Raw genomic sequence first — 25,179 nt, 5'->3', positions numbered from 1 at the left:
GTTGACAGTTGTAGAAGCTGTTGACAGTGGTATGTAGAAGCATATTTCCAGAATTTCAATTGTTACATGAACTTTATGAAATAATATACATTAAGACGAACACTTTTTGTAGTTTTAAAAAGTTTACTTCAAATTTTTCCCTGAAAATATTTTAAGTATGATGGGAATAAGGTCAGACTCACAATGTAGAATTGTGTTTGTAAGGTTGAATGGTTGATGTCTTGTGTATTACATGTATTACTGTACAGAAACACAATTTTACTCAATAATATCCACTCAAAGTTACCATACAAGCACATAGCTTATTTCAATAAGTTAGTTTTTCAATACTAACTATATTTTTAGATTACAATTGAATATTAGTCATTCTCCATTTAGAATACTAGGACTAGTAATCAATGCTTACTTCTTTTTATAAATTAAACAATGGAAGTACAAAGTACACGGATTATTGATGATTTAAATCGTTAACCTCTCATCTAGGTTTGCATTACAACAAACCACAGCTTCTTGTCTTTTAGTTATATGAATATAAAGTCCAATTCTGAGTCCACACCTCAAATTATTGAAAATAGGTAAATAGTTTCACTCTTATCATGAAGTATGATAATATTATTTAGCCTTTCCTTTGAAATATAATTGAAGCTTTGTTTGTGTTGCTTTACAGAACTTATGTATATACTGATATTTTTTGTATTAGAGTTTCTGATGAACTTAACAGATGATGACTCCAGAGCAAGTCAGCTGTTTTCCCTCTTAGCCAGAGAAAATCATGTCATGAGAATGTTTATGATAGGTAAAAAATTCAGAATTTGATAATTTCATTCTTATATTTTTCGTCATATCATTGGTGAGGATCATGGCAACCAAAAGGTTTATAATGTATAAAACCAATTCATGATGTCACAAATATGTATTCCTGCATATCTATGATTACAATTATTCTAATATTAATAACATCCACAAAACTAAATAGATATCATTTGATTTTTATGTTCAAATGATGCTTGTATTTTTGCAAACACCCTATGCACATCTCTTTTATTCATATCTACTTTTAATAGTCTTGAGATAATTCAAAGTATACAATTATGCAGTTAAAAAAAGAAATTAACTATACCAGCATTTTTATGTCATAAATCAGTTTAAAGGATTGAAAATGACCTGTCTATATTTTCCTGTAACAAAGAATAATGATCTGGGAACCTTTAGAACAAGTTAAGGTTATAAATAACACCTATATGAGAGGTTAACAACAGCAGATTCTAGGGGTAACAATCTGCTCTGCCACCCTCACATTTTTGCGTTATTTAATTTATTATACTGAAATTTCTATCATTATCTTTTCAATTTTGAATTTAAGAGTAAAATTATTGATGTTATTCATTGTATTTTAAATTAAAGATTTTTATATTAATCTGCACAAGAGGGTGGCATAAAAAAAATCTCCTGCTGAGACATGAAATAGAGTAATATTGTACTGTTATACCACTGTCCCAGGTTAGGGGGAGGGTTGGGATCCCCCTAACATGTTTAACCCCGCCACATTATTTATGTATGTGCCTGTCCCAAGTCAGGAGCCTGTAATTCAGTGGTTGTCTTTTGTTTATGTGTTACATATTTGTTTTTCGTTCATTTTTTTACATAAATAAGGCCGTTAGTTTTCTCGTTTGAATTGTTTTACATTGTCTTATCGGGGCCTATTATAGCTGACTATGTGGTATGGGCTTTGCTCATTGTTGAAGGCCGTACAGTGACCTATAGTTGTTAATGTTTGTGTCATTTTGGTCTTTTGTGGATAGTTGTCTCATTGGCAATCATACCACATCTTCTTTTTTATATATTCCCTCATAATAACAAATTAAAATCTGGCATTTTAAGGTGAACTATAATAAAATGTATCAGTTCATAACACAAAATTCCTACATGCGCTTGACAAAACCCTAGTCATAGGAACAGCTTGTAGTAGACTATTGACTGTGCTGAAATTTAACTATTGATAAAACTTAATAAGTTTAGTTTATCTAAGTTTACAACAAACTTACATTGTCCTTTTTTCTCAGGTAATGCTGAAACATTACGTGATACTCCAAAGAAACAAGGACTGAACATTTACAGTAAACTTAAAGACTTCTACAAGAGGTTGTACTCTGCGCAGTACATGACATTAGCTGTTTACTCTAAAGGTATAATATCTATTATAAATTGTCTTTATATTTTTTCTTAATTTGTTTTCATTTTAAATATTTATTATAGTTTTTCTCATAAGATTTTTATTTATGATTTCAAAGTTTTTAATATAAAGTCTTGGTCTTAAATGTTAAAAAAAATCTGGAGCAATTCTACATCAATTCATTATTTTCCTTTGCGGGAATAAAGATTTTAACACAACTAATTATTAAAATTTTTCCAGATACCTTAGACAAGATGGAAACACATGTGAAGGATATTTTCTCATCAGTACCTAATAAGTAAGTAATCAGTGAACCAAAAATATAGGAAAATGAAGTATGATAATTATGGAAAAGATATAAAAAAAAAAAATCAATGACAATTGAATGAGAGAAGACAAAATAGTTCTGCTCAAAGAATAATATTGTAAGATTTTTTAATTTGTAAGAAACAGATCATGATTAGCACCAATTTTAATGTTTTCTCAATGAAAGTTGTAGTAGGCGGCAATTAAAAATGTATTAATTTTCTACCAGTAGCGGCAATGATGATGTTGAAAATTTGCAAACATCTTGATATCTTATTCGTACTGTTACCTCTTTGAAGCCAATTTTGTATAATAGATGTTGACCTTGAAACTCCTTGTCCATCAGTTAGTATTACTATCTGACTGTGACTTTATGTTTTTACTTCAGACGTTAAGTTAAGATTTCAAGATGAGGTTTGCTCCTTGTGTCTTAATGTTTAGTAATCTTTACCCAGTAAAATAATTGAAATGTTGGATCACTTTTAAAACACACTCTAGTGTTTCCTCACTTATTCATGAAGAGAAAAAAAATCTATATTTGTTTTATGCATTTTCCAGTAATTTTCCAAGGCCAGTTTTTGACAGTCAAAAGGTAGGTTTTTATTAATCAAGTCAAAAATTTGTTTTATAAAAGAAGGGCTATTAATTAACTATTGTTCTTGTTAAAAAGAAATTTACTCATTTGGGTTGAATATACAATGCTTGCAATACAGAAACTTAGTCTGTCATACTTAAGAAAGATACTTGGGACTGAACTGCAAGACTTCAAACTCTTAAGTAAACAATGACTAATGAGATGTTGGGGTATATGATCATGCTACTGCACCCTGATAATATATTAAAATTAGAAAATACATCTATAAGTCAACTTACCATTTTCAACAATTGACATGTTATACTATATACTGTATCTAAAATTAAACGGAGTCTAGACAAGTTTATAGACTTCCTAAGACCTGCCATATAACTTTTGATTTGCATGTTCTTTGACTTTTTTCTTCTTACAGGATCCTTTCCCTGATGTTTCTTTTCACAAAATTATAAAAGGTAAGAGATATTCATATTTAACCTGTAGCATTGAAAAAGCTTAAAAAAAACCTTTGCCTTTTGACATTTAAAAAAAAAAGTATACTTAACATTTTACATGATAACATATAATGCATCTTAGTGGTTTTTCACATTAATCATATAGGTTGTTGAAAAAATAATTTTTGAAAATGATGTTAAAGAATGTGAGTCAAATACTGCTTTTTTATGGCTCTATTGAAATATGTTTTTATTTCCTTTTATCATTTTGCATAACTAGAAAAAAAAAAGCAAACTTATACAATGTTACCAAACTTAAAATTGATACGTTATATTGGTTCCTTCTTTTTTGTCTTTTTTAATCTTCTTTTAATCTTAGATCACTTGATCTACCTTTTATATGTTGTCTTATGTTATAGTTTTACCTGTGAACAATGTACACAAGCTGTGGGTCTCATGGGCCTGTCCACCTGTTGGTGATCTGTATAAGACTAAACCACTTGATATCCTAGATGCCTTAATTACTCATGAAGGAAAAGGCAGTATTTTATCACTCCTTAAGAAGAAGTAAGTTTGAAATTTTGTTTTTAAGTTTCTTAACATATTCATGCATTATCATTTTAATATGGGTTCATATAGATTTATTTCTTCAAAGAGTGAAGGAGTCCTAAATAACATTTTGGGCATAATTCAATGATAGAACAATCTGAAAATGGAAAAAAAAAATGTTTTAAGAGGCCAACAAACAGTATCCAAATAAATGCAAATATACACTCATATACCGCACAAAAAATGTTGAATGTCTTCGTTTGACAGAACTTCATTTAAACTATCTAACTTGTTGTTTTTTTCCAGTTACAATGTCTAGAATAATTTAAGTTCATGAGTCCTTTGATTGATTTTTGTGCCTTTTTTATGAAAGATTATTCTTGATGTTTTTCATTAACACATTATTTTTGTTGAAGAACATGGGCAGTAGGAATGACAGGAAACATATCATTTGATGGTTTTGATTTCAACTCAACATGGAGCTGGTTTCTATTTTCCATCAAACTTACACCTGAAGGATTCAAACATTACAGAGAAGTATGGAATTAATTGTGATACCTTTAACTTGCAGCTTAAAACAATTTATGAAACTTTTTTTACGTAATTTAAAACTGTTTCAGACATATATCAGGTCCATTAATAAATATGAGTATGATAAAAAAAAATTGAAAAATAAAAATGAATGCAGAAAACCCATAGAATGAAATGATCAGCATATATGTTATAATTTATGCATCGAAAACTCATTCCAAGATTTACCTTTATCAGGCATGCTCAAACCCATATAGTGAAAGCCAGGGATGTATAAAAACTGTTAAACATAGAAAGGCTATCAGGTGTATTAAATGAGGGTACCTAAACAATAGCAAAATTCAGGTTATTTTTTGCGTGAAGTGGTTGGAACCTTAGTTTCTTCATAATTTTTTAGTATATCCAAGGGGGATTGCATGTATATAATGAACTTGTTAAATGCCAAAGAAGTAAAAAAAACTTTTTAATAAACTTAATTATTAACATGAAACAATATTGACTAAATTGTTTTACAGGTTCTGGTGATTGTATTTGAATACCTTCGTATGCTGAGAGAAAATTTTATAAGCATGACATCTTTTTATGAAGAACAAAAACTGATTGCTAAAACAAACTTCAGGTGGAGAGAAAAGGTATTAATTTAGTGTTATTTACATTTAAACTAACTTTTATCAGACTTGAAGTTGATTTTTTTGGAGCTGATGGAAGATATTGCATCGCTGTGCATTTTGCATCCAGCCTGCATTATGAACTTAACTGATAAATCTTTTTCTCTGACACCATTTGGGAAATCGGTTTTTATGTATCCTGTATATGTATAACTGATGTTTCTGTCTAGCTACCAATATGTTCACTTTCACAAAAACTTGAAAATAGGATAAACACTTATTTTGATACATGTAATTTTTAAGAAGAGGTTTAAATGCCTTTGAAAGGACTGCCTTTGCTATAGATAGACATTAAAAGATATATAGAAATATCTTGATTTAATGACTGATATGGCTTAATTGAACTAGTTATTGCTAGAATTCATGATCAGATATCATCATACTGGCTTCTAATTGGATCAAAGTTGCAGAACATTTTTTTTTATAATGGACCTTATGGGACAGTTATTGAAAAAATCCTTTGAAACAATTTGAAAAGAACAAATGTGTTTTGTTAAAATATTTATTGGATGAAATACCTTTCACTTTAGGTAATTATTTCATGTGATAAGTATGCATAGATGACAGGTTAAATACACCTTACCTTCTAACATCAAGATTAAGACTATGTAACCTCTAGAATTACATCAAAATTTTTCTGATAAAGCCAGCCTCACAATTCCAAAAGCCTTGTACATATACTGTTATTCCAAGTTTGTTTATGCTGGTTCTGTATTTTTATTTTTGAATAATTTAAAATGCTGATTCTATTTATAGATTGACCCCTTAGAATATGTAGAGAAAGTAGCAGAAAACATGCAGTTTTTTTCAGAAGAGGATGTTTTAACTGGAAGATCACAGTTTTATCAGTATGATGAAAAGGTAATATATCAAAATTTTTTATAGGAAAGCAAAAGTTTTAGACAAGATTTTGGTCAGTTCTAAAATATTTATTCAAAGAACCAATAGTATTATGTCATCAGAAAAAATGAAAATTGTGATGAGCAATTTCAGTAATTGGCAACATAATTATTAAGCATGTTATTCTGTTGAGTTTAGAATATATCTTTGCCGCTATCTGTAAAATCCTTGGAATTTGTTATTTCACAGATACAAATCAACAGAATACCAAACATAGAACTAGCTACATTTTATAAAACAAGTTTCCCATTCAATTCAGGTGTAATAAAAGCTTATGTGTATGGTCTACCTAGGCAGCAGAGTAAGAACTTTTTATTTGTATTTAGGCTAACCATCACTATTTTTTACAGATGGTGAAATCATTTTTAGATTATATGACACCAGAGCATTGTAATGTAACATTAATGGCTAAAGAATTGGAAGAACTTTGTACAGTAGAAGAAAAATACTACAAAGTTAAATACTGCATGGAAGACTTTGACGAGAAATTAATGTTAAATTTACAAAGTAAGTATAAAGAGAAGCAAGGTTTCTAGTATTTTAAAATATTGTTATGTCACAGGTAAGTATTTTAAAGCTTTCCTTACCACAAAGATCAATTTCAAAGTTTTGAAATTTTGTCATGGATTCTCTTAAATAATTCTCCAAAATGGCAGGAAATTCACAAAACTGTCCACTACTTACATAATGTGCATATTTGTACTGGTTAGACAAAGTGCAAATCTTGCTTATAGTGTTGTAAATGTTTATTTAGATGATAAGGGGAGTGGGAGGGGGCTCTGTGGCCAAGTGGTCTAAGTAGTTGCACTACTGTATAAATAACCTGTCAACTCTGAGGTGGTGAGTTCGAATCCTGCAAATGGAAGGTGCACTTGTCTCCAATCTTAATTGAGTAGGATTTTCCTACAGAAGGTCAGTGGTTCTCTAAAGGCTTCCTCCTCTAAGAAAATCTGACAGCCAAGAAATAGCATGATAATGTTGAAAGTGACTTTAAACACCAGTCAATCAATCAATCAGTTAGATTGCAGACAAGGCTGGAAAAAAGAAAATACTCATTTTATGAAATCAACTCATTCAAAGCCTTTGAACTTCATGACCATGTTTTTAGAATTTTTCAAGACTTTCAAAATTATAAACCTATAAATTTCCAACAGCTGTTTGTATAGTGATTCAAAAAAATCAAATTATTATACAGCTCCACTTTCTTAGCACATTTGGAGACGTTTTGTAGATTGTCCAAATGGTGAAGCTTATTTCTATCATATCTACAAATATACAAGGCTTGTGTACCTTACATTTTGAATACAAATGAAAAGATTTTGATGAATTTTTTGGATGATGAAACTTAGTTCTATCAAATTTTAATATATTTAGAATATGCACATTTAACTTGAGTAGGTATGTATAATCATTGATAGACCTATAAACAATGAGCAAGTATGTGATAGACCTATAAACAATGAGCAAGTATTTGATAGACCTATAAACAATGAGCAAGTATTTGATAGACCTATAAACAATGAGCAAGTATTTGATAGACCTATAAACAATGAGCAAGTATTTGATAGACCTATAAACAATGAGCAAGTATTTGATAGACCTATAAACAATGAGCAAGTATTTGATAGACCTATAAACAATGAGCAAGTATTTGATAGACCTATAAACAATGAGCAAGGATTTGATAGACCTATAAACAATGAGCAAGGATTTGATAGACCTATAAACAATGAGCAAGGATTTGATAGACCTATAAACAATGAGCAAGTATTTGATAGACCTATAAACAATGAGCAAGTATTTGATAGACCTATAAACAATGAGCAAGTATTTGATAGACCTATAAACAATGAGCAAGGATTTGATAGACCTATAAACAATGAGCAAGGATTTGAAATGTTTTATAATGTCTTTCTTATTTAAAAAAAATAGTTTTAAATATAATATTTCAACTTTATTTGCTCTCTTTCTTTATTATTTCTTATTTCAATTTCAGATGTTGAGAAAAATCCAGAACTTCACTTCCCTGAGCCAAATAAGTATATTGGTAAAGTATTAATATAGCATCAAAACTGATTCTTCTTTCCCTTTTAAATGTCAACCTTCTTTTTAAGGATTACACATGTAAATGTAGAGATGTAGTCTGCATTTTTAATTAAAATGTGTTATTAATAATACACCCACTTTGATACCCCCGCTTTGAAAAAGGGGAGTATACTGTTTTACCTTTGTCTGTCCATCAGTCCGTCAGTCCATCAGTCCATCCGTCCCATAAATATCTTTCGTCACATTTTTCTCAGAAACTACAATACAAGGATTTCTGAAATTTGCTTTCAAGGTTTTATAAGTCTGCTATACCGTGTGATGCGTTTTCAGATTCATCACTTGACATTTTCCTGTTTACCGAACACTTGTATGATTTTACATATGATAGCCAAGTTGAAAATTTTCGTCACATTTTTCTCAGGAACTACAATACAAGGATTTCTGAAATTTGGTTTCAGGGTTTATATAAGTCAGCTATACGGTGTGATGTGTTTTCAGATTCATCACTTGATAACTTCCTGTTTACCGAACACTTGTATGATTTTATACACGATAACCAAGTTAAAAATTTTCGTCCCATTTTTCTCAGGAACTACAATACAAGGATTTCTGAAATTTGATTTCAGGGTTTATATAAGTCAGCTATACTGTGTGATGCTTTTTCAGATTCATCACTTGACAACTTCCTGTTTACCGAACACTTGTATGATTTTACACATGATAGCAAAGTTGATAATTTTCGTCACATTTTTCTCAGGAACTACAATACAAGGATTTCTGAAATTTGGTTTCAGGGTTTGAATAAGTCAGCTATACTGTGTGATGCGTTTTCAGATTCATCACTCAACGACTTCCTGTTTACCGAACACTTGCATATTTTTACACTATTAAAATTATCCACTTGCAGCGGGGGTATCATCAGTGAGCAGTAGTTTTTTAAACAATAAAATTAAGCATTGGTTTTTTTTGGCACTAACTCAATTTGGTACAGCTTCCACAACAAATGATTTTCTTTAAAACATCATTCATTAGCATAAACAGTTTATGTTTCATTGTTAAGAATGTTAAAAGACTGTCGTTTGCTCTATGGTTGGGTTGTTGTCTCTTTGATACATTCCCCATTTTCATTCTCAATTTTTTTGCATGTTTAATTTGCTGCGTTTTTATTATAATTACAAAAAATAAGGTGTAGTCTGTATCCTTAGATACCATATGCATGATAATGATTATAATGTTATTAACTCACTAAGTGATATTTTTGTAGCCACAGATTTTGATCTTAAACAAGTGAAAGAAGAGTCTTGTACTAAAGTAAGTAAGTATGAACTAGACAATCAAATAAATATTTCAAAATACTCATCAATTTTTTAAAAAATATACTCCTAATGAGTTGGTTAAGTTTGTTTTTTTTAAATAGTTAAAAAACCTTTACTGACTTCACAGTAAATGTTTTTACCACCACTGTTTACCTATAATTAATCTTATAGAAATATAAAAACAAACGATTAGGGTATCCATCCATTGATTAACTTAATATTCACCAGGGTGTAAAATTATGACTTTCAGTATGTTGGCTGCAAGCTTTTGATGATTCTTCCATTGCTCACAATGTAACTAAATATCATTTGGAACAAATAGTTTTTTCAGGTCAATAAACTTGTTTTTTTCAGTACCCAGTTTTGCTGAAAGAAGACCGCTTCATAAAAATGTGGTACAAAAAGGACAGTAAATTTTGTGTCCCTAAAGGTACAGTAAGCATGTTAAATTATCTAATTTATGATGAGAGTGTGTGGTCATAGCATGGAGACATTATGAAAGAGTCATTAATGTTATCAAAAACCATCAATGTATAATTCTAATGCAATTTTTATGTAACAATTTTTTTAATTGGCTAAAAGCTACCGTCAAATCCACAGTTGACCAGACGTAACCCGCCATTTTGAATTCATTTGATCAACGAATTTTAGATTACTACAATATAATCGAAAATAAAACAACACCAACCTTGAATTCGCTGTTTAAATGTGATTGTATCAGAATTTGAAGCGTAGAGGTAACATAATCACCACCAGTTTGTAAGTTTTCATTTGTATGACGTCACGTTTAGCCACAAGGTCTCTGCGCAAAATTCATTTGTAAAGATTTGCGGAATTTGTTTGGTTGTCAAATTTGTACATTTTTTCAAGCTCTAACATATCATTAAGAGTTGCCACCGTCAAATCGGCAATGTCACATGACTTGAAGTAACACTTGCCAAGAAATACTTAATTTACAAAACAGTCATTATAAAAAAGAAGATGTAGTGTGATTACCAATTCAAAAACTCTTCACAAGAAACCAAATGACACAGAAATTAACCACTAAAGGTCACTGTACAGCCTTCAATAATGAGCAAAGCCCTTATCACATAGTCAGTTTATAATATTTAGAGAAGATAAATTTTCCTATTCCTGTTAATTATGTTAATATCACTAATCATGTTGTAAAATGAACATTTAAAATATTATTGATATATTAATTATTTTTTTAATCAATTTTAGGGTACATACATGTTCACCTTATGAGTCCTGTCACATACAAAACTTTGGAGAAGTAAGTCAACTAAATCAAGTATTTAGGTTTTTTCAAAACTTTTTTTTCCCAACTTGTGACATTTTGTGACAATTTCCTAGTATTATTTATTTGATATTAACCTAGACATAATGAATGCTCTGGATATTGTACAAAATTGTAAAAAAGTGGACAATGAACAGTCAGATACCTTGTCATTTGTAGCAGACAGCTGGATAGGTTTTCTAAAGAGTAAACATAGTGCATTTCCTTTTAAGTTGATTTTCATTCTTAAGTTAATGATAAAGTTATTTAAAGTACTGAAGTCGGTCTATATTTTAGAGAAAAATATGCCTTTTGGAAGAAAATCTGATTTTTTATAACAAACACACAACATGTTTGAAAGCAGTTTTATTTTGAAGAGCATTTATTTATACATGGTTATTTTATATATTTTTTTTGTAGTGCTACCATGTTTGATATATACATCAACCTGTTAACACAGATACTGAATGAAGTAACATATTCAGCAGTTATGGCTGACTATGAGTAAGTATGAAATCTTTTAGAACACTTTTAGTTGTGTTTATTAGATTTTTAAAATCTTTAAAGTTTAAACTACCATAAATGTCATTAAAAGAAAGAGGTATTAGAGTACAACTGAATAAAGCTTATGTAGACAAGCTATACTTTAAGTCCTTACCAAATTTTGGGAATTAAATATAAACTCTGAGAGAATCCTCTGTATAAACATAGTCTGTATGGAAAAAAATGTTGTTTCATTTCTATTTCAGTTTTTCAATAGACGGCCATAAGACAGGAATGGAGATTATAATGGACGGCTTTTCTCACAAACTTCCTGTAAGTTCATTTTAATGTTGTTATTCATTATTTACATAAGATATAATTTAGTTTGATAAAGCAGTCAATGAAATGTTATATAATGTACAGAGATTTACAAGGAGCAAATAAAAACGTTTACTCCAACATTGATGGTTCTAATGGGGTACCTTTGTGATGAAAAATGGTAAAAATTCTTACCCAATGAAGTGAAAAGTAATTTTTGGTGCATGAAGATAAAATGTACACTTTCTTTTGGACCATAAAAAAACCAACTGATTTTGAAAAATAACTAAATATTAATCGAAAAAATAATTACGGTAACCTCTTGACTAAAAACAACTTTTTACATAGAACCATGTCAAACAAGATCTCTTTTCTTAAAAATTTGTTTACAAAAAGTGTATTATGGATGTCCCAGTTGACTGTGAAAGCTTCCTTGTAGGCTAGCTAAAATTTATATTGCAACATTGTTAAGTATGAACAATTTTTTTTTATAGGAACTGTTAAAAGCAGTAATGCATGAGGTGTTTAATTTAGAAACTACAGAAAAGTTTTATCAGGCTATTTGTGCAGAGCTTAAAAAGTCTTATCACAATACTATGCTCAGAACAGATGAATTATGCAGGTATTTGGGTTAAAACTTTTAAAATTTATCATAAATTATTGTGAACCAAATGAAACATTTCCACAGAGTGATCAGTCAACAAAATGGTTTACCCTTGTTTTGCTTTCAATGTTGTCATTCTTTTCCTTTTAATAGCTGAACACATATAGTTCATGTGTAACTCATCTCTAGCTAAGATGTTTAATTGAAGGTGACATAAATACAAATTCTTTTGAGGTTGGATTTTACTTGCAGGTAAATAATACATCAGCAATTTTGACAAATTTGGGCCAAACTGACTGCTTATATGATGTGGGTGTTAGCAACTTTAGATCACCATACAGCCTTTTACCTTTGCAAATCCCTTTCCGTAAAGTAGGCTATAGAAGGCCTTACATGATGAAATGTAAAACAATTCCATTGAGAAAACTAACTGCTAGATTATTTTAAAACAATATACAAAAAACAATTACGACAAAAAGCAAACAATTACAACCACTGAACTAGATGTTTCTGACTTGAGACAGGCACATACAGAATAACCTGTCGTACTCTGGCATACCAACACAACATAAGAACAACTGTAAAAATCGGTTGGAAAGGGCTATGACTTTTGCTTGTGTAATTTATATCATTTTAACCTCACCCTCATTTGATAATTATTTATATTTTTCAGATCTGTGAGATTTGCTGTTCTAGAACCAGTTCAGTGGACTTATGCAGAAAAATGTCTTGTTGTGGATAGTCTGTCCAAAGATTTTGTCAAATTCATGAATTTTGTCAAAGAATTTCAGTCTAAACTGTTTATAGAGGTCTTTGTCACTGGAAATTTCACACCAGAGGTAAGTATATATAACATGAAAATGTTCTGTAAAATTAACTTTTAGAAACGCATTTGTCTGGTTGAGGACACTTGGGTTTGTAATTGTGAATAGTGTTTTAGTTCTAAAAGCTTTTTTAAACAAATAGTTTAGCAAGACTGGTTTATGCAATTTATATTTTTTTGGCATTACGTCTTAACCTTTTTTTCTAGATTATATTTTACTTCAGTATGCTACTTTATATTGAAAGGGTGTTTTTGGTGGTTAAATTCTACAACACTTTGATTCAATTGGTGTATTTGGTGGTTAAATTCTACAACACTTTGATTCAATTGGTGTATTTGGTGGTTAAATTCTGCCACTTGGGCTTCTATCTCCCTTTTAGTATGCAACATTATTTGAACATATTTGTTAAAGTATATATTTAGATTTGTAGCTTAAGATTCAAGCCAAAATTTGGCACCCATTCAACATTCATTTGCATTGACCTATTTTCTGCATTCATCCTGGTCAACATACCTTGAAGAACTTACTGTTTGCATTAACTTTTTATTATGCCCCACCTACGATAGTAGAGGGGCATTATGTTTTCTGGTCTGTGGCTCCGTCTGTCTGTGTGTCCGTTCATCCGTTCAGGTTAAAGTTTTTGGTCAAGGTAGTTTTCGATGAAGCTGAAGTCCAATCAACTTGAAACTTAGTACACTTGTTGCTTATGATATGATCTTTCTAATTTTAAGCCAAATTAGACTTTTGACCCCCAATTTCACGGTCCACTGAACATAGTAAAAGAAGGTGGGAGTTTCAGGTTAAAGTTTTTGGTCAAGGTAGTTTTTGATGAAGCTGAAGTCCAATCAACTTGAAACTTAGTAAACTTGTTGCTTATGATATGATCTTTTTAATTTTAAAGCCAAATTAGACTTTTGACCCCAATTTCACGGTCCACTAAACATAGAAAATGAAAGTGGGAGTTTCAGGTTAAAGTTTTTGGTCAAGGTAGTTTTTGATAAAATTGAAGTCCAATTAACTTGAAACTTAGTACATATGTTCCCTACAGTATAATCTTGCTAATTTTAAAGCCAAATTAGATTATTACCCAATTTCACGGTCCATGGAACATGGTAAAGGATAGTGCGAGTCGGGCATCCGTGTACTTTGGACACATTCTTGTTTGTTCATGTTCTGAATATGATTGAAATATTTGCCACTGGATATTAAACAAGCAACTACTCAATCAAGTAGTTTTCTGAGATGTTTCTTTTAATTGATGGATTGAAAATTTAATTTAAAGGAAGCTCTGAGTTATGCTGACATAATGACGAGTCATATGTCTGGTGAAGCTGTACCTCATGACCAGCAGTTCAAGGTATGTGGTGTAAATATTTTCAATCTCAGTTCTTTCTGACAGAGAAACAAATAGAGAAGAAACTAACTACAGACCTCATTACTAATTGTAAATCAAATTTACTTTTAGGAATTAGATATGCAAACAATTTATGCATGGAAAATACATAGTCAATCTTACGAGAGAAGATCTATTTCCAATAACAGACTTTTATATATCCACTATAACATAAAGGTCTGGGAAATATAGGATTTCTCTAAAAAGTATCACAACAAAAATAATGAGATGTGGTATGGTTGCACATGAGACAAGTATCCAAAAGACAAAGGATATGGCAGCTAAAAAGGAAAGCATGTTCGGGAAAAAAAAATATAAATTTTAATCGAATATAGATAGCTGTTTCTTAACTTTTGTAAAAGTAAATTTCATAATTTAATAAGAAACTATGACAGATATATGTTTGTGTTTTGTAATTGTAGCTGTTACTAAGAGAAGTACCAAAGTCATCCTACTACTGTCAACAGTACAGCCACAATCTATCTGATGCCAACTCTACATTAGCTGTGTACCTACAGTCTGAACCAGGAACATTTCACACAAATTGTTTAAACCAATTATTACAGGTAAGATTATTTACCTTTTATAAAATTCCAACTAAACCTTAATTTCCACCAGGTTTGTTGAGAAGGAATACTTAGTTTTAGAAAGTAAACAAGAGAAAGAGTGATGGGGCAACGTCGGCAGTTTTCGACCACTTAACGGTAAATTCGATTGTGACGTCAGAGAAAAAAAAATGGTCATCTTCACGTTACAAGTGAACATCTTTACATATTGGACATTATTTTCGTCGAAGAAACAATACTTAGTTTTTGATAATTGCATTAGTAATGACTATTTTGACGTTGTTAAATATTCGGGTATTTTCGACCATGTTCGGGTATTTTCGACCACGGTCGGACATTTTCGACCACTTTCTAATTTCCTTCTGTCATATCACTGATAACATTATATTATGGTTCGACCCCAGAATCAATTGTTCATGAAGTGTTTAATTGATAATAATTTTGCCATCGTAAATGGAGATAAACTACCATTTAACTTCTCAAAGTGCTACCGTTTCGGTATTCACACGAACGTTACAAGTTTTGATCAGCAACTGATATTATTCAGGCATGCAAGCTTTAAAAAAAATCAATGTTGTGTTTCTGAAAATTTCGAATTACCTGTTTGAGGCGGATTTCACAAGAAAAGAATGAACCTCTACAACTGCTTGCACGGGGCTTGTGAATACTTGTGCGAATTTAAATTAATTGTCGTGACCTGTATTGATAAGATCACATTGTCAGATGAATAAAGTAAGTGTTTCTTTGTGTGAATAAGTATAGTGGTGCACGTGATATTGTTCATTCAGTGTGCCCTTTTACGTTCCATATAATTGATTGATAAAGAACACGCGCTTGAATATGCATTGAACACAAGAAGGCTTATATTATAGGACTAACATTATGATATCCCCCTCAAACAAATAAAAATAAAATAGTTTCTCCCTAAAGTTACGGCAAGTAATTATTTATGACAAAAATGTATTTATCAGAAAAACGATTATAACAAATTGCCGAAGCCACGCTGAATTTATTATTTTTCAAAATGTTCTGTATTCTAAGATAAAATACGGTGGGGGGGGGGGGGGGGGGGGGGGTCAGATACCAAAGGGACAATTAAACTAAAAAAAATACGACAACAGTCCACACATACCCAACACAGAAAACTAAGAGTGAGCAACACAAACCCCACAAAAAACTAAAGACTGGGCTTCACTAACCCTACAAAAACTAACGATTGTGCAACACGAAACCCACAAAAAACTAGACTGTGCAACACGAACCCCACAAAAACATAAGACTGCAACATGAATCCAACAAAAAACTAAAGATTGTTCAACACGAGCCGCACAAAAAACTAGACTGCAACAAGAACCACACAAAAAACTAAAGACTAATGACTCCCCCAAAAAATGTGTTTCAACTATCGAAAATAAGAACAGATAATGCATCACAGTATACATGTAGCAATATTATTTCTTTAAAATCATTGCACTGTAGTAATAAATATATAGAATTTGTAACTGCAAGTCATACATTCATTTTGAAAATTTTGTCACATAATATATCTGACGGTTTGAGAGGCAATCATCACACTCATATGGAAAGCTAACGGTGTCGTCAATATGCACACAAGAAAAGTCAACACCAGAGCATTTTGCATGATAAAAGGAAGAGCAAATCTCGCAACATATATAAATATCGTCTGTTTCAAGTAAACACTTGGAACACAGCCTGGAAGTAGTCGATTTCTCCGATTTCTTTTGTTTTTTGGATAATTTACGTTTCTTATTTTCTTCCATTCTTTTCTTTTTCTCATTTTTTTTCTTCCTTTATAGCATTTTCCTCTTCCTTTAGTTTGCGTTTTAATTCTCTATCAATCTTACGCTTTTCTTTCATTTCCTGTTCATCTTCTTTCTGCTGTTTTCTATTCTCTAAAAATTTTATCATTTCCGATCCCGATACGGCTTTTGGTAGTACAGTGCGAGTTTTCTTTTTCTTGAGAGTCTTTTGTTCACTTGGAGTGACAAGTAGGAGTTCAAAAGATGATCAAGGTGCTTTTTCACACGATTGTTTGTTTTCGTCTTTGTGTGGTGTTACATTGACATTGCATGGATTAACTTGTATGATGATTTCTGGATAAAGACAAGGAGGCTGATCATGCAATTCTTCAACTATTGTATGTGATGTTTCACATGAGACAGAGTCAAAAATTTCAGATGGCATTAAAGCAATTTCTGTATCCGCCTCATCAGCAATTTGTACGGGTTCTTGATCTAGATTGTAGGTCCCAGAACTATTGGTAACTGGACGACTATCAACCTGGGCATCTTTACAATTCATATCGTCGTCATTACCGAGATCCTGGTCTGGTTTTGCCCTGGCAAATACTTCAGATGGCTCGACTTTAGATTTATCTACACTTTCAACTGAAAATGGATAAAGCCCCGTATGACGGAAACCTTTAATTGCTACATCAACTGTTGTTCCTTTTGCCCACGCCGACTTAAATACAGGAGCAAAGGTACCTTTTGTGACAAATTCACCCGGATTTTTGAACTGGTAATCTCTCACTGAATCTCTCCAGTGCTTCTTCAAAGGCCCAAACAGAGTAACATCACAAGGCTGTATTAAATATATGACTTGCATGTTCGAGCAAACAGTACAATATAACATTCTCAGACTTACAAAGCTGAGCTGTTTCCAGGCTAATATGGCTAGTATGTCCATCCACCAGCAAAATAACCGGTAGCTTTACTTTTCGGTCCTTTATGGCAGTAATAAAATGATCACGCACCCAGGTGTAAAATAGTTCGGAATCCATCCAACCAGTCTTTGTCCGACCAAGTACTGCTTCAGTGAAACCTTCTAGTGGATTAAACCGGAAACGCTCCCCTGGAAATACAAGCATAGGTGGTAAGTAGTGTGCTGTTGCACTCATACATGCAAGAACTGTTATCTGTGATTTGTCAGCTGAACATGTTGAATACACATTCTTACTGCCTTTAGCAGCCAAAATTTTACCAGATTTTGGATCTTGCGGAAAACCACTTTCATCTGCGTTATATATGCGGGAAGCATCTTTCAATATATTTATTCCCTCTTCATAATTTTCCGTTAGGTACTTCAAACCACCATTTTATTTTTTGCCAAGATATAACTGCGCGTTCCTTACCAAGTTTCTGCGGAGTGCGAGTAGAAATCTCAGGATGGCGTTTCATGAAAGCATATAACCAATCCTTACCCGGCAAATTATCTTTAAATGGGGTTTTCCTACCGTCATGATCCAAAATTGTCTTCACCGTATACAGAAGTTGCTGTCTTGTTTGGCCATAGCCGATTTTTGCCATATCTATGACCCAGTGGACTAGCATTTCTTCCTCACTATCAAATAATACCGGACTAGGTCCTGATCTTGCTTGAAGACTAGATCTGCCATTAAGTTTGTCTATAATAGTCGTTTTTGGAACATTGTATTGTCGTGATGCGAATCGAATTGACATTGCCTTACTTTCAACCATTTGTACTGCATTTTTGATATCCTCTAGAGCATAATTTCTGTACTTGTTTCGTTTCCCCATTGTATTTGAAAATCTGAAAGCAGAAAAAGGTGAGGTAAAAACCTGCTTAAACAAGAAATTGTGCCGACGCGATGATACATGTATTTTATGACTTCATTGAAACTTAATCCAGGCGTTAAGGATGTTAAACAAGACGAAATGGGGTTAAATGGAAATCACTTATACTTGAAGATATCCTGTTTTTATCTCTTTTTAAATGTATCTATTTCATGTATCAATACGATTTTATTTTGCACATGTACATACAAATTTAGTAGACCCGGTCATTTTGCATTTCCCAGACAAGTTAAATGAAGGAAATGATCATATACAGTATATTTGGAATGTTACGGGACAAAGATGAAGCAAATAAAACAGACCGAAAAAACCCAACCTGTAGCAACTGAGGTATTAAATTAAATACAAATATGATTACACACTTTCGAAAATACTAATATAATATAAACAAACAATGTGGAGAGTTGTCTCATTGGCACTCATACCACACCTTCTTAATTATATTAATACATGTGCATTTTTAGAGTAAAAAAAGTGAACAAAAACATTTAAATTTTAACAACCTGGAAGGTGACCCAAGTGCACCACGAGAAAAACAAACACAACAGAGAAAATAGATAGGAGTTGGTGGACATGGGGTACCTGGGATAAGGGAGGCGATAATCGGGAGTAACTGGGAGTAAAATAAGGGGGTCGGGTTAAGGGGAATGAGAACAGGGAATAAAGGGGAGGGATTGTTAGCTCAAGTTGATATTAAAAGATGGGAAGTGGTGATTGCTACCCCTTGTCAAACCCCTCCCGTCCACCCTCTTTTAGGGAGTATTTTATAAACGTCTTCGGGTTTTCTATTGACACGTAGACGAATTGCTTTGATTTCGCGGAGGAAAAAAAATAAGTTTGGACTAAAAAATATCCTTCAAAAGCAGACTGCATTTTGATCTTGTTGCTCAGATAAAGTTTTGATTTTCTTATTTTCAGCTAGTAAAAAAAATTACAATCACAGTGTATTCGACATTCCAATTGCGATAACATTGTCCTTCTGACTATGACATTGTCTATACAAGGTGCCCGATTTCGTTACGTCATTCATATTGAGACGTCACTGTAGCCTTGAAAAACGTAAACAAAGCGTCCATAGTAACACAAAATATACAAGACTGGTCGAAAATAGGCGAAATACGTGTGAAAGGGATATAAGTTGATTATCGGCAAAATATTTTTTAAAATGCGTCTGATTTATTCATTTATGTGTTCATTTTTATTCCCAGGAATTTAGCGAACAGTGTCATTAGGTTTTCATGCTTGAACAGTAGGTGTTTTTTACTGAAATCATTTGTTGAAAGACAGATATTTTTTAACACATGACGTAATACTTGTTTTTATCATGGCGAGATTTTCCACGACAACCGCTACAAATTATGTAACTTACTACTTCTTTCCGTGAACTGCAGCTAACCTAACCTTCCATGACAAATATTTAGTTCTGCAGATCTGCACGCGTAAAGGATGCGGAAACAACGCCTCGCGTGCATGAAATCGCTCCCGAAATGTTCGGTGGTCGAAAACTGCCTCTGGTCGAAAATACCCGACAGTACTCTACTGTATACTCCAAAATCATTTGAAACTAGACACAAAAAAAGCCTGTATACAATCTTTAACCAAGAGAGATCTAGATTGATAAAAGTGTGTAAAATCGTAAATAACTAGGCTGATGAATACATCTTTGATTTATGCTGGAATATTTAAGAAATTATAAATTTTTGTCAAGTCTTCGAATTTTGTCGAAAAAGTGAGACAAAGCTATCCTACATTCCGTCGTGGACGGTGTCCACAAATATTCACTGTGTGGTTAAAGTTTTTGAAATTTTAATAACTTTCTTAAACTATTCTGGATTTGTACCAAACTTGGACAGAAGCTTCTTTATGATCAAAAGCTAGTGTCTAGAAGGAAATTTTGTTAAAATTTTGTACCTGTTTTTTTACTTATAAATGGACTCCAGTTAACATTACATACAGTCTGAAGTTAAAGATTTTAAAACATTTATTAGATTCATTTTCCTGGATTTTTACCAAACTTGGACAGAAGCTTCTTACAAGCAAAAGATAGTATCAAGAGGAATATTTTTCTTTATTTTTTTTCCTTATTTTTGTTGAGCCTGCAATTAACAGCAAAAGAAGGCGAATCACTGGGTTCTGCGGAACCCTTATGAATTTTTTGTTTTTAAATGTAATACCAACTATCTGATGTAACCAGTAATAAAACATCTAATAAAAAGTTTTAGTTGATGTATCCTTTTATAAACAGGAGTGAATCAGTATAAAACTTTATTTCTCTCCATTTCAAACAACAGGCCAGAATGAAGGAACCCTGTTTTGACACATTGAGAACAAAGCACCAGCTTGGCTATGAGGTGTATAGTCAGAACCATGTCACTAATGGTATACTGGGAATGTCAATTGTGGTAGAATTTCAAGCTCACAAATTCAGGTAATTCTGATATGATAGATATATGGTCAGATCGTATGTTTTTGAATTTGTACTATGCATGCCATGAATTAACAATTGAAATTGTGACTTCACATAGCATTCTTTATAGTACGAAAACCCATGAGACAAGGATACTGTGGATTCATATTAATTTGATGAATACCAATTTTCATGGAAACAGGGAAACCACAATTTTTTTTTTTTTCCGAATTACAAAATTTTTATAGGAATGTATGCAGACTGTAGAAAGACCATGAAATTAAATATCCACAAAATTGCAAGTTTTCCTCAATCCACGGAAATTGACAAGTTTTCCTCAATCCACGGAAATTGACAAGTTTTCCTCAATCCACGGAAATTGATGAATCAACAGTAGAGCATAAGATTAAAGAAGCAACATTTTTTTTTAATTGTAATTAGTCATGAAAAATTTGGTTAAATAAATCATGGTCATTCCAGTTTTAAAAATTCCAACAACGATTCAAAAACTTATTATATATGGTTAAGAGATTATAGACCAAGAACTGTAAAAAGGAGAGAATACAAAGAGATCTTAGGTATATGTCAACATCAGCAAGTTAACATTAATACACATCACAAAAGTGAAACATTCAGTTGTTACCCTTTGCCAATCAAACACTAATTGAATTCTCAAAATTAAACATTTATATTTTATCATATGGCCTTTTAAAACAAATAGTTATTGATATAGCACTTGGAAATGGGCAGGAAAAAAAACACACTTTATCAGAGAGTACAAAATCACAAACCATTACAACAATTATAATGAGAAACGCTAACATATGTTCTGGAATAAATATTGACACAGAACCATGTGGCAGTTTGATCAAAAACTCAAGTGAACTCAGAGAAGAATTCATTGCAACGCTAAGCATTTCTCAGTACAGAAGAATTCATTGCATTCAGTATGAAAGAAAATATTTTGCCTTCTAGTTGTAACATAGTAACCATTTTCATTTGTTTTATTTTTAGTATGTTGGAAGTAGACAATCACATTACAAAGTTCTTAGAAGATTTCAACACCACTATTAATGATATGACAGAGACAGAGTTCAGTAGTTTGGTAAAATATTTAAAGTATTGAAATTGTAAAAAAATGTTTATTTGATTCTACCAAAGTAAATCATGTTATGTATTGGTCCAAATATTTCCTTTTAATAATGACTCAAGATTACATCATTGTACAGTAATTTGTACTGGTTATTTATTTGTTGCTCAATTTATAAGAGTTTATTTTTGTACGACTGCAAAAAAAGTTGTATATTGGTATCACGTTGTCATCGTCTGCGTCGTTGTCTACGTCATCCAAAGAAAGATGGTTTCGGATAATAACTTTAGTATAAGTGATAGAAATCTATGAAATTTTAACACAAGGTTAATAACCACAAAAGGAAGGTTAAGATTGATTTTGGGGATTATGGTCCTATCAGTGTAGGAATTAGGGGCCAACAAAGGGGCCAAAATAAGTCTTTTTGAAGTTTCCAGACAAAAACTTTTGTTTAAGTGAATGAATCTCTCTGAAATTATACCACAAATTTCCATACTACACGGGGATGGTTATGATTGATTTGGGGAGGGAGGTATTGGCTCAAACCATTTAGGAATTAGGGCAAAAAAGGGTTTTTCTGGTTAAAGGACAATTAAAACAATTTAAAAGCAGTGTAAGGGAGATATTCCAAATCCAGTTAAAGAACAATGTTGTAAAAATGTTTGATTACCTCCCCTACACTGCATGTAAATTATGTCTTATTAAAATGATAATTGTCTTGAGATGAATAACTGTAAATTAATTGTTAGAAGTTACTATTAATTAATATTAATTTTAACCATGGCTGTTTGTCATTTTATATTTTAAGACTTTGATGAATTATTTAAAAGGGTTGCAAACTCCATTAGAAATAAATTTGAACCGAGATTATTTTTGGATTTCAGCATAGTCTATTGCATAAAGGCAAAAAATTGAATTTAAATTCAAATCATATAACCAAATTTTAGTTCTTTGACTACAGTTATACTGTGTCAGAAACTTATGTGTCAAATATTTGATTATAATCCAAATTCAGACCTGTATCAAGCGCGAATATTGTGTCCTATATTTGACATCTGCGGTACTGCACTCAGCGAAGCATTTTATTATATTTAATAGTCAATGATATCATTGTAATATGTCACTTTCACATAATAAAGTTCTACTACAATATAATATGAATTTAAAGATGAATTTCTCCTCTGTCTCAATCTAGGTTTGTACATATGAGTGTGCTGATGAATCTATATCCACTTTTGTAGGTTGCTTCATTGATAGTTGTTAAGCAGACAGAAGATTCAAATTTGGGAGAGGAGGCATCCAGATCGTGGAAAGAAATATTAGAACAGCTTTATGTATTTGATATACTCGAAAAAGAGGTATCATGTTTTACAACAATTAGACACATTGTTGGACACCAAAGTTGTCACCATTATTAGCAGTTGACAAATTTGCTCTGAAATATATTTATCAATATCAGTATTTTATATATTTTTTTTAAGAAGACTATTTTCTCATCAAATTTTCGTCATCTGCAACCTTGCTGTCATATTTTGAAAAGACTAAAGCAAGGTTGTAGCAATCAAACTAACCATCACATCTGTTTTAAAATCCTCGACAATAAACCACCTACACAAATTGAGATATTTAAGTTTGTACCCGATGGATAATGGGCTTTGAAATTGTAGATTTAATTCCCTTTATCATTTTCCTTTCCTTTCAATTCCTGGTCTAGTATCTAGAATATCAATATCCATATAATTTTACAGGCATGCAATTCTTTCTTTCAATATTGAAGCTTTGACTATGTTTATTGGATATGAAAACCTCTCTTTTTTCTTTGCTTTAAAATATATATTTAAGATATTCCTGTTTTTTTTATCATGTTCATTCTTAAAGTTAGATCTAATTATTACATCATTCCTTATACTATTATTATCATGTGATGACCTCTGCATTTTAAAATGATGTTAGGTTTTTCTTTACTGTTACTCTGAAGAACTATTTTATTCCAGATATCAGTACTTAGGACTATTTCCTTAGACAGCTTTAAATCATGGTTCAAACAATACTTGCCCAAAGAACACAGAAGGATTAGTTTCCAGGTGAGACATCTAAAATAAAGCACTTTCCATGAAAATATGTATGCTTTAACTTTCTAGGATCTAATATCTGACAAAATGTCAAAAAAGTTTACTTTGCAAGTTGTTAAATATAATATCCCAACTGATCTCCATTATGTCAGATGAATCAAAGACTTTATTGACTGATTATACTTGCATGGAAAACTCTTTATTGGTAAAGGAGTGATAGATAGATTTGATTGTTGATTGCTTAGCATCAAGTGGCAAATATGTGATGCATATTTAGGAAAATATTGCTTCATAAAATAATTCCTAACATAGTTTCTTATAAGAATAAACATTTATCATGTATCTTTTTGTCTTTCATAGGTCCTAGGCCATACTGAACAGACAACAACAACAACAGCTGATATAGGATATAAAGACATAGACTGTGTGAAGAGTAAAGGTTATCCATGTATCAGTGATAAAAACTTCAGTAAAATAAAACATATAGACGACATTGAAGCAGCTACATCAAACTGGACAATACTTCCTCTGACTAAAATAACAAGCTGATGATGGTCGATTTTAGTTTTATTAATAAAGGTGCTAGTCATTTTAAATTATTTTTTCGTCATTACCCGCCAGAAATTATTTTAAAATTCCAAGTGTTCATATTCATATTGTGTATTTATATTAATGCTTTAAGGTGTACTTTTCATTTTCACTTTGTATTCGCAAGTCAGCAACTTCATTATATTGATTTCACATATTAAACTGCCCCATCCCAATGAAGAAACCATTCCACCAGTATAAACAACACTTGTACTCGGCATAAGTTATAATTGTAATGTATTTTTTTTTTTAATGTCCTCTACTGATCTGCATCATGTCAGATGAATCAGAGGCTTTATTGACAGTTTATATTTGCTTGGAAAACTTTTTTTATTGGTGAAGGAGTGATAGATAGATTTGATTGTTGATTACTAACAGCAAGTAGCGAATATTTAATGCATATTCAGGACATCGTTGGTTCAG

At 31.6% G+C, this 25,179-nt stretch overlaps 1 protein-coding gene and 1 pseudogene across 1 annotated transcript in view; one reads left to right on the top strand and one right to left on the bottom strand.

The window, feature by feature from the left end:
* The window catches only part of LOC139495691 (nardilysin-like), a 33,027-nt gene extending 8,263 nt beyond the window's left edge, over positions 1-24,764 (top strand). Inside the window, exons 6-30 of the mRNA XM_071284027.1 lie at positions 701-796; positions 2,064-2,186; positions 2,414-2,471; positions 3,038-3,071; positions 3,487-3,526; positions 3,925-4,072; positions 4,471-4,591; positions 5,101-5,217; positions 6,010-6,114; positions 6,504-6,660; positions 8,150-8,200; positions 9,464-9,510; positions 9,870-9,945; positions 10,740-10,791; positions 11,215-11,298; positions 11,544-11,610; positions 12,090-12,217; positions 12,873-13,038; positions 14,306-14,380; positions 14,839-14,982; positions 20,891-21,027; positions 22,021-22,111; positions 23,338-23,454; positions 24,091-24,180; positions 24,529-24,764. Of these exons, the coding sequence (XP_071140128.1) occupies positions 701-796; positions 2,064-2,186; positions 2,414-2,471; positions 3,038-3,071; positions 3,487-3,526; positions 3,925-4,072; positions 4,471-4,591; positions 5,101-5,217; positions 6,010-6,114; positions 6,504-6,660; positions 8,150-8,200; positions 9,464-9,510; positions 9,870-9,945; positions 10,740-10,791; positions 11,215-11,298; positions 11,544-11,610; positions 12,090-12,217; positions 12,873-13,038; positions 14,306-14,380; positions 14,839-14,982; positions 20,891-21,027; positions 22,021-22,111; positions 23,338-23,454; positions 24,091-24,180; positions 24,529-24,717 (2,513 nt within the window). The 3' untranslated portion in view covers positions 24,718-24,764. The remainder of the gene's footprint in view (positions 1-700; positions 797-2,063; positions 2,187-2,413; positions 2,472-3,037; positions 3,072-3,486; positions 3,527-3,924; positions 4,073-4,470; positions 4,592-5,100; positions 5,218-6,009; positions 6,115-6,503; positions 6,661-8,149; positions 8,201-9,463; positions 9,511-9,869; positions 9,946-10,739; positions 10,792-11,214; positions 11,299-11,543; positions 11,611-12,089; positions 12,218-12,872; positions 13,039-14,305; positions 14,381-14,838; positions 14,983-20,890; positions 21,028-22,020; positions 22,112-23,337; positions 23,455-24,090; positions 24,181-24,528) is intronic.
* Positions 16,777-18,542, bottom strand: LOC139520702 (uncharacterized; annotated as a pseudogene).
* Positions 24,765-25,179: the final 415 nt, after the last annotated feature.

This window comes from Mytilus edulis, chromosome 1, assembly GCF_963676685.1.
Source record: "Mytilus edulis chromosome 1, xbMytEdul2.2, whole genome shotgun sequence".
NCBI lineage: Eukaryota > Metazoa > Mollusca > Bivalvia > Mytilida > Mytilidae > Mytilus > Mytilus edulis.
The sequence above is the reverse complement of the archived record's forward strand: the minus strand, read 5'-3'. Positions and strand labels throughout refer to the sequence as shown.